At 38.5% G+C, this 15,085-nt stretch overlaps 1 protein-coding gene across 1 annotated transcript in view; it reads left to right on the top strand.

Annotated features, from left to right (window-relative positions):
- The window catches only part of LOC137084567 (NACHT, LRR and PYD domains-containing protein 12-like), a gene marked incomplete at its 5' end in the record, with an annotated part of 382,843 nt that overhangs the window by 82,917 nt on the left and 284,841 nt on the right, over positions 1 to 15,085 (top strand). Inside the window, one exon of the mRNA XM_067450858.1 lies at positions 13,103 to 13,276. Coding sequence (XP_067306959.1) covers positions 13,103 to 13,276 — 174 coding nt within the window. The remainder of the gene's footprint in view (positions 1 to 13,102; positions 13,277 to 15,085) is intronic.

The following is a 15,085-nucleotide window of genomic DNA, read 5'->3' as shown; positions in this document are numbered from 1 at the left end:
AACTGCATAGCAACCACCATAGCACTCACCTGAGTACCCTAGAAACCGCATAGCAACATCCTAGCAACCACCCTGAGTATGTTAGCAACCTCAAAGCAACACCTTAGCAACCACCCCGAGTACCCTAGCAGCCACCCAGAATACCTTAGTAACCACTAGGGCTGTCCTCGAATAAGGATTTAGACATTTGAATCAGAATTGTCGAATCTCTCTATGGTCGACTGATAGTCGAATCATCTGTGTGTGTGAATGGGTTGGGAGGGGCACGACACTGTCAGCCGAAGGGTAAAACTATTTTTATTTTCCTTTACACACTGCACACAGCAACAACTTTCAATAAAGCGACCAAAACTAACTGCCAACTGACAGACGAGCTGACGATGGCTTTCTTATTTAGGTTTAGATAGCCTAAAAGGTAATGTGGTGGATAAACATTCGGAAACCGTTTTCTCATAACATGTTAAAGCCGCGATCGAAATACAGAACATCACACAGATATATAAAAGAACATTTTGATAAATAAACCTAAAAAAATACCTGCCTAGAGAGGAAAAGAACACGTTGAGTGCGTTTACATGCACGTTCTGAAGCCGATAGTGCCTAAAGCGGGTGAAGACGTACACGAAGCTCAGCGCCGCGCCTCAGGATCTCACACCGCCACCTGACGCGCACATTATACACGCGAGCTCAATTTTGAATTGACTGACAGAAGAGCTACACGAAAGCGCTCTGTGGTGCGGCAGGATTTTAAACAACTTCCCGAGTGGCCGAATGCTGAATGCTGCCGCCGGTGTGTGTACACTCATTGAACGTGTTCTAATTTTAAAGGCGCGGTGCGAAGCTCAGCACCCTTAAAGGGGTCGCACACCGATGCTCAGCTCAACGCCGCGAGACGTCTTAAAAATATTGAGCACCCCCATATTGCCAAAATGGTATGATCATCGTTTTACAACACCCGCGAAGATTTGACCGTGAGATCGGTGGTCGAATCCGGCTCCGCATATCGATGCATCGAATCTTCGACTATTCGGGGTCACCCCTAGTAACCACATAGCAATACCTTAGCAACCATCCCATGTACTCTAGCAAACTGCATAGCAACTCCATGAGTACCCTAGCAACCATGTAGCAAGACCTTAGCAACCAGCCTGAGTACCCTAGCAACCAAATAGTTGTTTTCTGGTAGACTATATTGACTTCAAACACGTCAAACTATAAACTGAAAATCTTTCAAATTTAAGCTTTTAAAACTTTAATATCTGCTCATGCTTCATAACGCTGTCGCTATTTACATCACTTATCGTCTGTAAACTCTTGCGTTACCAAGGCAACAACTGACTCGTTTGTATCACGTTTCGTTATCGCAGCGCCACAGTAGAAAACGAAACCATATCCGTACGGCCGGATCGGATCGGCACTGAATGGAACGGTTAATAAACAGAGAGAACAGTTTGTCCCGATGGAAAAGCGGCTCCAGCGGTCTATTTTAGGCGAAGGGGTATAAAACAGGATTGGGATTGGGCCTTAGTGCTGCAGACGCCCTCTCACGAGCAGCAGCAGAAGTAGAGCGAGGACAACAGAAGGAGATGTGGAGATACATGTGAACATGGTGTTACTGCGTTTCCTGTGTCAGATGCAAAGCCAAAGCAAAGAGCAGAGCAAACCGAAAAACACACCGGATCGCAAGTTGACATCGATAACATGAATAATGGAAGGCCGACGGGATCCTCTCCAAAATATCGGGATCTAAGAGCTGTGGATGAAATTCTCCAGAAACAAAACAGACTCGTCATTCCACAAAGCTGGACACGAGACACACGACACAGAATCCATGAAGCTCATCTCGGTGTGGAGAAATGTAAGAGGAGAGCGAGAGACACAGTCTTCTGGCCTGGAGTTAACAGAGACATTGAACATCTGCTGAGACGGTGTGGCACATGTCAGAGATTCAGACGCAGGCGGATCAAAGAGCCAATGATAATTCTGGACTGACCAACATCAGCCTGGGAGAAAGTGGGAATGGATCTCTTCATCTGAAAGGCCATCATTATTTAGTGCTGATTGACTATTACTCAAACTGCCCTGAATTAGCCTTACTTCCTAACATGTCCACAAAGTGTGTGATAACACAAGACATGGAATAGCACAAACGCTCATCGGTGACAATGGCCCGTGTTTCAGCAGCAAAGAGTGGCCAGATCTTTCAGTGCAATATGACTTCAAGCATGTGAGCTGGAGTCCAGAATACGCTCCGTCAGACGGCAAGGCTGAGAAGGCCGTTCATATTCTCAAGCGACTCCTGAAGAAAGCTGCAGACAGCAAGTCTGATCCATACCTTGCTCTGCTCAATCCCAGAAGCTCTCCATTAGAGTGCGGTGCGGCTCCGGCTGAGACGCGGAGGAATCGGACACTTCGCACTACACCGCCATCTTGCTCAAAACAGAACGGACGTGTGGAAATGAAGCAGAGGTTCAAGCGACTGAAAGAAAAGCAGAAGTTCTGCCGTGACAGAGCTGCGAAACATGTGCGACCACTGATGATGGATGACGTATGAGAATCAGAAATGATGAGAACTGGAGCAAGAAAGCCGTCGTCACGCAAGAGGAGCTCCGAGATCTGATCAGGGGAAAACCGGCGATGGACAGATTCTCAGAAGAAACAGAGACTGAGAAAGAGTCACAAGTCTCGATTCAAAGCAATCCTGAGTCTGAGTCGACGGCATTATCTGCATCGTGTGCAAAGGATGAGTGTGATCTGCACACACACAGTCAAACATCAAACAGTCACACAGTTACACTGAGAAGATCTACAAGACACATCAGAAAAGCTGAGAGCCTCAATGTGTGAGACATCGCTTAAAGTTAGAGCGATGAGAAAGTGCCTGTGTTTGAGTTTAACACTTGAGTTAAGATGTTACACTGAATGCAAACTTAGACACATCACAGAATAACATTATGCTTACTGTTGAATATTTCCTTTAAAGAAAGGGGGATGTAATGATATCAGATGATGTTGTTCCCTGAGATCACCACTAGAGGTCACTGTGTGCTGATGTGATGCTGTTGGAACACAGAATGGCACAAACAGAAGAAACTGAGCAGATAGAAATAAAGACACACATGTTATTACTGCACTACAGATTGTTTCATTGCAAAATATTCGAGAAAACAATCATCTGTGATCTCCTCCTCCAGTGAATAGAGACTCATAATAGCACAGAAACACAATAAAACAGAGCTAAACGAGACTAAAAGAGTGTGATGTGAGAGAACAGAAGAGATGGCTTTAAAACATCAGGATTTATTCATTATTTAATGTGTCGCCATCATTTCTGTCCTTTCCTCTCCGTGAGTTTTGACCATTTCAGTAATTCAATTAAAAGTGCAATAAAGTGATCAGAGCAGGAGAAATAAATGAAAACTGTTCAAGAGTTGACAGTGTTTTTACAGTATGGTTTTCATTTCTCTGATTCTTTCAGGTTTATGTCACATCGCATTGATCCACATTTGGAAAAATCATCTGATAAATGACTAAATGTGATTATAAACATGATCGGAGGATGACAAACATTTCATATCATACAGATGTGATTAAACAGTCTTTCCCTTGAGCAAAAAGAAAAGAATTGCCACTTTATTCACAAAATATTAATCTCCAACGCCCGTTCACGCAACGACTGCTCTCGTGCACGCGCGTTTCTCTCTCGTCACAAATGGAAAGTGAAAGTGAACTAGACTTTTCCTGTCGCATTTTTATATAGGTGTGTGTGTGTGTGTGTGGGGGGGGGGGGGGGTGCTTGAGCACCTGCCTCTTTGCCCCTTGATGCCCAAAGTGCCCTTTTTGTCAAGGCAAAAAAAAAAAAAAAACGACTATATTAATATATATGTATAATCAAAGGCCCTTTTGTGAAGGCCTGCCCAATCTAACTATTAGTAAAATTAAATAAATTAAACAATACAATGAATCACATGACGATGACCTTTCACCCGATGACCTCATCTCTCACGCCGCTCGCGCGCGCCAGTGGAGAGTGGACTGAGAAGCGGATTCTTCAATACAGCGGTAACGTTAAGTGTTGTTCTCAGCGAAGTGTTTGTTTAGTTAGTTATTATTTGTTATCATTTTACCACAACGACGTGGAGAGAGCATGGAGCTGTTGTTTATATTGCTGTTTCCTGTATGTGTATTGTAGAAGTAACGTTAACATTAGTTTGCTGTTTGAGGGAGAAAAGTTTCACGGGCGTAGAGTTACACACAGTCTTGTCTTTGTTATTTTACTAAAAACTATTTATACTTTAACCTATTATTTTTATTCTAGTTTTATTTAAAAACACTAAAGGCATATACTGATTTTTCATCCTCTGAATTAGCCTATATCTGTTTTTTATTATCATTAAAAATATAATGTACGTTATATAAATTCAGAACAGGTTTCAATCATGTTCATGTCAATAATGTTCATCACAGAGAAAAGTGCAGCTTTAATGATAATTCAGAAAGGTTTTGATAATGATAATTCTATTACGCTTTCTGTCTAAAAGGCCACCGGTAAATATAACATTTATTATAATGGGTTTATATAAAGATTGTTTTAAGTTCACTTAAATTGAGTGTTTTTTTAAAGCCTAATAAATATTGAAATTGGTAGCTTTCATTTATACTGTAATGCAATGTCATAATGTTTCATAGAGACATTAGTATCAGTGATACTGGCCTTCATTCCTAAAAAGATGCCAATACAACACATATTTACAATATGTTGACTTTAAATTGTTTCTACATTAATTTGGAGAGTAACTGAAATGATTACAATATCAAAATATTAAAAATCCCCATGTTTTTAAATCGTGATTTATCTTGATTAATTACAGAAATGTTTTTATTAATTAGTTAATTTGTTTAAATCGATTCCCAGCACTAATTTTAATATGAAAAAAAAATGTTTTTCTGTAACAGTAGTGTTTACAACAGCAAAATCACTATAGCCTCTAAACTCAATAATATATCTCTGGAAATAATACTTTAAAATGTATTATTAAAAATATCGATGTCAATATAAAATGAACCTGACCTAACATCAAAGTGCAGAGTACATGAGATATGGCCCTAGTAGATTTCTGGAAAAGGTATGAAAATACCCAGGTTATGAATATGAAGGAGTTTTTATGCATGTTTATGACAACTGTCATTAAGTGTCATTCGCTCAATTATGTAATTTTTAATGCAAAGATGACATTATGTGAGATGTGTTTGTTATGACCACTTCAAATTTTAAAGTTTGTCACTATCACTAACAAGACATCTCACATAATGTCATCTTTGCATTAATTGAGCGAATGACACTTAATGACAGTTGTTATAAACATACATAAAAACTCCTTCATATTCATGACGTGTCATCATGTCATGATTATGAATGTGTCATGTCAGTCTGATGCACACCCCTTCAAGTAAAGTGTTAGCGCTTGTTTTAATGTCTATAGTCTCAGATATACTCCAGCAGTATCAGCAGCAAAGGCAGCAAACCCACTAAAGGATTGATTTAGGAATTTAAGATTAAAAGATTTTACCAGAAAAGGTTTTAGAAGTTAATGTTACAAATCTTGTATAATATTGTTTTTTTTGTGTGTTTTTTGCTTGCTTTTTATTTTTAGTGCATAAATGTAACTCTTGTATATTTGTAATTCAGTTTTTGCCATGAAAATAGCCACAGATACTGACCTGACGTTAAATAAAACTATTCAGTACTGTACGTAACGGGCCACGTTGATTTTGAATAATGACCATGTCCTACCTACACAGTTTACTATAACAGCTGTTCTTTACTATTCTGTATTACAGAATCATAAGTATAACAGTTTCTAATCCCAGAGTTATTAAAAGGTGGAAAGATTATTATTATTTTTTTTTACTTTTAATTTTTTTTGTAACTTTTGACCTTTTAAAGGTTTCTTATCAAAACTGCATCACAGCATTTGCTGCCATATCAATACAGAAACATCCGTATTGAAACGTGTATCAGAAAGGAGTGTGTGTCAATATATTGCTGTATTGATATTTTGAGCACAGCCCGATTAAAAGCCTTGTTCCATGTGCCCCTTTTATACTTTGAGCACCTGCCCCTCCAACGGTCTCTGCACGGCCCTGGTTCACACAGTCACATGATCCTTTCCTCACACACTCCAGATGTGTTCAGATAAATGATGAAGGATGTTTAATGTAATCATTTAATTTAGTGTGTGATGTTTGTTCATTCAGAGTCAGTGGAGGAGATCAAACTCATCAGATTCTCCTGCAGCTTCATCATGGCTGATCCACAAGGATCCACAGGTGGAGATTTCTCTCCAGGATGCAGGTACTTTCAACAAACACGATTAAATTGTTTATATTAATATGGTTCCTCTCCTAAAGAATGATCCCAGTAATCTAAAGGATTAATCTGAATCTGTTCTCTGTTCCAGTTCAGTCCAGCAGAAGAGCTCAAACCCAGAGTCCAGCTGTGTGTCTATGAAGAGTGACCGGTCTATGGAGCTGCCACCAGGGTTTAAGAGTGAAGACAAACGGCCTGATCTCAGGTATATCATCTCTATAAAAGTTATGATTATAGTATTTTTTATATATTTTTTTAATTTAAAGAAGCAAACTGTATCAATCAGTCAGTCCATCTAATACTAGCGATGATATCAAGTAAATGTAAGATTCAATTTTTCCACCTTTATATAATAGAATAAGTGTAAAATTTAGCAGATTTTTTTAACCACTGGTACAGATTTGTTGAAAGCGTCACAGTGTCTGTCAGAACAGGGATGTTTCACAGCAAGAGCACCGTTACTAGAGTACAGTAATGTGGTTTATCTGTAAAGCTCAGCCAAACATTGCTCTCTTAAGTCGAGCCTTCATCCTCCATTATGCCATTGAAAAGAGTCATGTGATCGCGGTTGACGTTTGCCTGAGTTGAATCATTTGTACGGTTGCTAGGTTACTCTAAATGGTTGCTAGGTGGTTGCTAAGGTATTCTGGGTGGTTGCTAGAGTGTTGCTAGGCGGTTGCTAAGGTATTCTGGATGGTTGCTAGGGTATTACTAGGCGGTTGCTAAGGTATGCTAGGTGGTTGCTAGGCGGTTGCTAGGGTATTCTGGGTGGTTGCTAGTGCGTTGCCTGTACAAACATGAATAAGCCATATATCAGCACCAGAACATCGTACAGACATGAGGGTGGGCTCTTTTGTTTTGTTGAGAAACCAGCATACACAACATAACAACCGGGCCCCGAGTTTTGCGAGTTTTGCAAACACCACTCACATTTTCTTCAGGAAATGTATAATTCTATAATTCTATAGTTGTTTTCAATTTGTTTGTTTTGAATTTCTAATTCCTAATAACTAATATCTTAACATGTAACTCGGTATTACTAACAGAATGATGGAACATATTTGGCTCAAAATCTTAGTGTCTGATGCAATGTATGAAGTGTAGATTTCAAGTGGGATTTTTACCCATAACTTCATGAAACATGCACAGGTCTTATAAAATGGCACATCATTATTTAAAGCAGTAAATAAATCATTATTTACTCCTCCCAGAGATTTTGTCAAAGACCCAACAAAGCAATTGTCAAAAGGTGCGTCCTCATCGGGAATAGTGTGCTATATCTCTGCTAAGGGATCGGGGGTACAGGGCTCGCCCCAGGGGCGAAAAAGTAACGAAAACGTCCCATCGAGAATGCATTGCGAAAACTTCGACCACTCATAGCGCCGAGTGATGAATTCTAAAACACTCGTCTCTTATACGAAATTTGAAGGGGCTGATAGGATCTCTCAGGACACACATCTCAAAGGGGTGTAAGTTGTACCCCTGGGGTGCTAGAGCTCCCCAAAAATTGCTAATTTTCCCATTGACTTATATTGGGGAGGGTCGTCCCATCAAACACATGCGTTTCTCATTCAATGGTAAATCCCATAGGGATTTTGTATTGAGCTTAGCTCTGCTTCACAGAGTCACAGAGACAAGGGGGTGGGCCCAATCTACTCAGACAACCAATCACTATCTCAGGATCATGATGATGTGATTAAGCCACGCCCTAGCAACCATTTAGAGCTCCCTAGCAACAGATCCCATAGACTTCCATTGAAAAAGATCAAAGTTACATCTCTGGATAGGAGTGTCATAGAAACATGGGGGTGAGTTTGATTGACTCAGGGCATCAACGGCCAATCACAAATCACCTTCAACACTTGCTAGCCACGCCCTAGCAACCACTATCGAGCACCCTAGCAACCCAAATCCACAGTGTATATCTTCACATCTGAACATCATAGAGACACGGGGGTTGGTATATATCATTCAAACTGGCAAGGAGCTTTTGGGGTATCATTATGGGATTATGCCAAGCCACTCCATAGCAACCAAATAGAGTACCCTAGCAACCGTTCAGATCTCTGCATCAGAAAATCATACAGACATGGGGGTTGGTTTATATCATTCATACTGGCAAGGTGATTTTGGGGTATCATTATGGGATGGTGCTAAGCCACTCCATAGCAACCAAACAGAGTACCCTAGCAACCGTTCACATCTCTGCATCAGAAAATCATACAGACATGGGGGTTGGTTTATATCATTCATACTGGCAAGGTGATTTTGGGGTATCATTATGGGATGCAACCACCCAGAACACCATAGCAACTGCCTAGCAACCACTCATGTTAACATCATGCTAACAACATGCTAATCATGTTAGCATCATGCTAACATCATGCTAATCATGTTAGCATCATGCTAGCAACATGCTAATCATGCTAGCATTATGCTAACATCATGCTAATCATGCTAACAACATGCTAATCATGTTAGCATTATGCTAACATCATGTTGCTTGGCTTTTTTGCCTCGTGGTAGCCACCGGGCCCCGAGTTTTGCCACGGCAAGCACCACTCACAATTTCTTCAGGAATTGTACTTTCTAGCTGTTGGTCTGTTACCCAGTTAATGACACAATTACATCAATATCAGTGTGTCTGATTCTTTACCCTCTTCATTCTGATTTAAGGGCAAATCTTCAATCCAGACCAGTTAAAAACAAAACTGTGTTCACGCCTGAGATTCAACCTCAAGACTTTAATGAAAGCATGTGTCCTGCTTTCAGGTAAAATGTGGGACTTTTGTTTAATTTTAGGAGCTACAATGACATCACACATCACTCAAACACATGATTAATGATTGAAACATTTCAGAAACTGTATGATGTTCTGTCTCCCATAATACAGCAAACAAATCATCCATTTTGGGATCTATGGCTATACCGCAGCAGCTGATCTCGTCCCCTCTGAGTGTGTCCATCGAGTGACAGAGATACGAGGCTTCAGTGACCCACAGAAGGAGGAATACTTCAGGAAGAGAATCAGTGATCAGAGTCTGGCCGACAGAATCATCTCACACCTGAAGTCATCAAGGAGCCTCTTTATTATGTGTCGCATCCCAGTTTTCTGCTGGATCTCAGCCACTGTTCTGGAGAAGATGATGGGTGAAGCAGAGACTGGAGAGATTCCCAAGACTCTCACTCAAATGTACACACACTTCCTGATCCTTCAGACCAACATCAAACATGAGAAGGACTATGAGAAGAAAGTGAAAGATGAAGACATGATTGTCAAACTGGGGAAACTGGCGTATCGGCAGCTTGTGAAAGGAAACCTGATCTTCTATGAGGAAGACCTGAGAGAGTGTGGCATTGATGTGACAGAAGCATCAGTGTACTCAGGATTGTGCACTCAGATCTTCAGAGAGGAGTTGGGCTTGTATCAGGGGAAAGTCTTCTGCTTTGTTCATCTGAGCCTTCAGGAACATCTAGCGGCTCTATATGTGCATCTCTCTTTTATAAACAAGAACATCAATGTGTTTGACCAGATTACCAAACCAACTAATGGAGACACAGCTTCACTATCTGATCTCCATCAGAGAGCTGTGGATGAGGCTTTAGACAGTAAAAATGGCCATCTGGACCTTTTCCTTTCTTTCCTTCTGGGTCTGTCAGTGAAGTCTAATCAGAGTCTCTTACAAGAACTGAAGACACAGACAGGAAACATCTCTCACAACAATAAGAAAACAGTTGACTATATTAAAGAAAAGATCAGTGAGAATCCCGCTCCAGATAAATACATCAATCTGTTTTACTGTCTGAATGAACTGGGTGATCTTTCACTGGTGAACGAAGCTCAACCTCATATGAGCCGTGGAGGATTACATGCTGTGAAACTCTCCTCATCTCAGTGGTCAGCTTTAGTTTTTGCGTTTTTGTCCTCAGAGGAGACGATGCAGCAGTTTAACCTGAGCGGATTAATTGGAGCTGAAACTTATCGGTAAGTAACACTGAGTTCAATCATTACAGTCTAAAACATTATGATCAAAGAGAAGCAAAGATCCTAAAGGTCTTTAAATCTCTCCTGAAATTGTGATGGTTGACATAGTTGTCACCATTTATCCTTTATCCACAATAGATAATTTATATACCTTATGTGTCTTTGTCACACTGAGTCGCACCTGAGCATGCACTGGGAAGGACTTAAATTGTTGACACTAGTGTGTTAGGGCTGTCAACGAATATTCTAAATTCGAATATATATTCAAATAGTTTTTAAAAAATGAATTTCAAAGGTGAAAATTACCTTTTCAGGACAGGCGCCGAATGCTGCAGCTGGTGTGTACACTCATTGAAAATAATGTGTTTTGAATTTTAAAGACGCGGCGCGCCGCTGAGCTTCACGTCCGTTGTGCGACCCCCTTTATGAGCAGAGAGGGTGAGGGCGAGAGAGAGTGGTCTGCGCTCTGCGGTCTTGGCCATTAGTTTATTTACTTGTTTTTGTCTAAGTAATACATTGTCAAATATGTTTAAATTTAAATAGACAACCTATACAAGTAGTTATGTCTCTTTGTATAAATTTGCCCTGTTATTGACGTAATGCACGTCATTGACAAAATGCGCATGCAATTTTCGAATAGTTTGAAAATTTGTGGAGGTTTTTTAGAGGGAATATTCGAACATCATTTGACCACATATATGACCAATAAAGAATAGCACTTAACTATCCATTAATTTTAGTTTGTTTGTCCAAAAAAAAAAAAAAAACTGTGTACTGTGCTAATTCACTGAGACTTCTTACAGCTCTTACAGGTTGTTGGCCTTGTTTGTTTCGTTGCTTCTATTGCTCTCCCCTTTTTTGTAAGTCGCTTTGGATATAAGCGTCTGCTAAATGATTAAATGTAAATGTTTTGACAGCCCTATAGTGTGTGCAAGTCGCATTTTGTTATTACTTTTATTATCACTTTAAATAGGCTGGCCTAAATTCATTTAGGCTTTAAAATAAATATAGTTTGAAGGCTAATGAATGGTACAATAATTAGTTTGTTTTACATTTATACTTTTCATTCGTGTCTTGCATTAAATATCGTTACATTTTAAAATATCTGTTGTGGAAATAGCCTAAAATACATATTGATAATGTTTGTAAACATTTAGTTTTTACCAATGTAATAATATTAATGTAATAAAATTGACACCAACTGACACCAGTGCAATTTTTTTTTTTCACTCAAAAACTTAAGTCTTGCCCAGTTCATACTCAGGTGTGACCTATTTTCTAGAAAATAAGATGAAATGCGCTGGTTTAATGTTTGAACGTCACATGTCATTCACGTGCTACCACTTACTGACGACCATTAGTGTGTGTATATATATATATATATATATATATATATATATATATATATATATATATATATATATATATATATATATATATATATATATATAAAAGAGCATGTGAGCGGAGTGGTGCAATGCTCCTCTCAATATTCCACTCTATGCAAGCATGCACCACAATTCACTCTAAAATGTAAATTGTTTTATTTAAAAGTAGCGATTGCAAGCTTTCTTTTGCAAAAACAATGCAAATCACGAATCACTATACAACATATGTCCTTAATAGGAGAAAATATGTTTTATTGAAAATGTATTATTATTATTATTATTATGATGCTTTATATGTTTTTATTTTCAAATAGTGGCACAGAAAACACAGGAGACGAAGTTCTTCAGAAGCTGCTGCCTGTGGTTACATTAACTAGATCAGCTCTGTAAGTAACATTGAAAACAATCATCACTTTTAAAGCATTATAACAATTCTCACCTAAACATGATACATTAATGATTTAATAAAAGATATGAGTGTCACACTGCAGCTTTTAAACCCTCCACCTCTCTGACATGATTTGTGATTTACGTAACCATTTTTTATGATATTTTTGTGAGAAATTTAGTTTCAAATATATTGCATTTATATTGTATGTATGTAAAGATTTGTATTTAGATAATTTTATACGTTCATTTTAATATCATATAAATGTTACATTACAATGATACATTAGTGGAACCAAATAAGAGTGTTTCAGAGAATTTAATATTCCATTTATTCATAAAGTAACAGAATGGAATAGGGGCATCTATTATTACATTTAGAGCTGTCACCAACAATTATTTTGGTAATTGGTAATTGGTCGATTATTGTAATGTATTGTAATTGGTCGACAAATGTAATTGGATTCTGAACTTTTTATGGTAATAAAAATAGCAAACTATGGCCTTTAAATAACTTAAAATACATACTAACACGGGCAATAATTGATCTGTAAGTGATTGAACAATTGAGCTGCTCCTCAGTAAAGTGATATGATCAACATTTAACACTCATTACTTTAAACACACTCAATCTCAGCACAGTGAGGACTTCAACACATGAAGAACAATATAAATTCATCCTTAATCCATCAATTTTGTTTCTGTGATCATCATCTTTACATATTATTTAATGTGATAAATAATTTGATATGTCAGTTTTTTATAAGCTTACACACACACACACACACACACACACACACACACACACACACACACACACACACACACACACACACACACACACACACACAAATAACATGGTAAATCTCACAAACATGGTGATCTGAGCTTTTTTTTTTTTAAATGAGGTCTGTTGATCTGACCTGTATATCTGATCTGAGAGAGTGAAGAGTTTGTCATTGTTCTTTACAGGTTGAGGAGGTGTGGTATCACAGACAAAGGTTGTGCTGCTCTGGCTTCAGCTCTGAGATCCAACCCCTCACACCTTCGAGTACTGGATCTGTCTGGGAATCATATACGAGATTCAGGAGTGAAGCTACTCTCTGGTGTACTGGAGAATCCTCACTGTAAACTGGAGGAACTGTGGTAAGATCATCTCTACCATAAAGATTTAGAGGGAATAAGGATTAATATGTATTTATTTTACATGAAATCAGATGAGTCCGTATTAAAGAAAGCAAATCTGTGTTCAGGGTGCAAGGTTGGGAGAGATGGCTTGTTATAGTTCTCCCTTTGTGTTTATGGCAATCTAAGGCTGTGTTTACGCTTGGCATTAACATGTGACCTATATCTGGATGTTGTCCACATACACATTGAAAAGACAAGTTTTGTAGTTTGATCTAAGACTGGAGATTGCATTACACTAAAGTAAGTGAGTGAAAGCAATGGGCCATTTGTTTAATTTGTATCATCTTTAAATGTGATTTGTATTCTTTTATTTCTTTAATACAAAGGTGTTCAGATTTTTCCAATTTCTACATGTTACACCTACAATATAAATGCTTGCATGCTAATTTCTATCATGAAATACATTAGAATAATTTCTCTCTTTTCATCATTCAAGATTAATGTTGAGAAACTTAAATTGGTAGATTAAGTACTCTATTGGTGATCTTTTGTACTTTTGTTGAATACAATTCAGTGCTGTGTGCACTGCCATAGAGGCTGAAGTGAAAGTTGTTTTATGATATGAAGCCATTTGAAGCTTCTACCATTCAAGCGCCAGCGGCGCCACAGACTTAATTTAAATATTGTGCAGGAAACAAAAATCCTAGGCCAGTTATCCAGATACAGAGGCCATTAAATGTGAACAAGTGTGTGTGTGTGTGTGTGTGTGTGTGTGAGTGTGAGTGTGTGTGTGTGTGTGTGTGTGTGTGTGTGTGTGTGTGTGTGTGTGTGTGTGTGTGTGTGTGTGTGTGTGTGTGTGTGTGAGAGTGAGAGTGAGAGAGAAAGAGTGTGTGTGAGTGTCTAAATGAGTGTGTGAGTAAGTGTGTTAGAGAGTAAGTGTGTGTTGTGTTTCCATGTAAGTGAGTGAGCGTGTCTATCTATCTATGTATCTATCTACTTATCATACTCACACACTCACACACACACACACACACACACACACACACACACACACACACACACACATACACACACACACACACAGAAAGTATTGCCTTCAAAACTGTCAAATTTTAAACTTTTAAAACTTCTTAACTTTCTGGTCTGACTTTCTGAGTTTTCAACTGTAAACTCTCAAGTGGTGGCTTTCTAAATATATGTTGTTTATGTGTCTATTCAGAATGACTTATGAACAGCAGCCTTTTCAATTTTGCCCCACTTGGCAAAATGGGGGTGTCTGGAAAGGGGTTATTACTAATATCCTGCAAAATTAAAATGAATATTGTGAATAGAATGGTTCAATATAAAATATATAAATATTTTAAACCGATTGAAGTAAAACAATTACGTGGGATTTTACAAAATAATTCAGCAACATTTAATTTAAAATGTAATTGTCGAGTTGTATTAATATCAATCAGTTGGGGGCAGTTAATAATAAAAATTGAGTGTTTCGTTTACTATAATTATCAATATAGTTTATTAAATTTATAGTTTATCAATATAGCAGAGCCACATTGAGGAAACTATCAAAAAAATGAAGTCATCCACCTGTACCTTGTATTCCATCCCAAATGTTGTGCTCAAGTCAGCCAGCCCAATCAGCACTCATTTTGTTAATCTCACTCTCTCAAAACTGGTCACGTCCCTCTTGCCGTTAAAGCTGCTGTCCTCTGTCCTATACTTAAGAAATCAACCCTAGACCCGGAGGTGCTTGCTAATTATAGGCCTATATATCTCCAACCTCACCTTCCTGTCAAAGGTTATAGAGAAGGAAGCCACCTCTCA

The sequence above is a fragment of the Pseudorasbora parva genome, chromosome 8 (assembly GCF_024679245.1).
Source record: "Pseudorasbora parva isolate DD20220531a chromosome 8, ASM2467924v1, whole genome shotgun sequence".
NCBI lineage: Eukaryota > Metazoa > Chordata > Actinopteri > Cypriniformes > Gobionidae > Pseudorasbora > Pseudorasbora parva.
The sequence above is the reverse complement of the archived record's forward strand: the minus strand, read 5'-3'. Positions and strand labels throughout refer to the sequence as shown.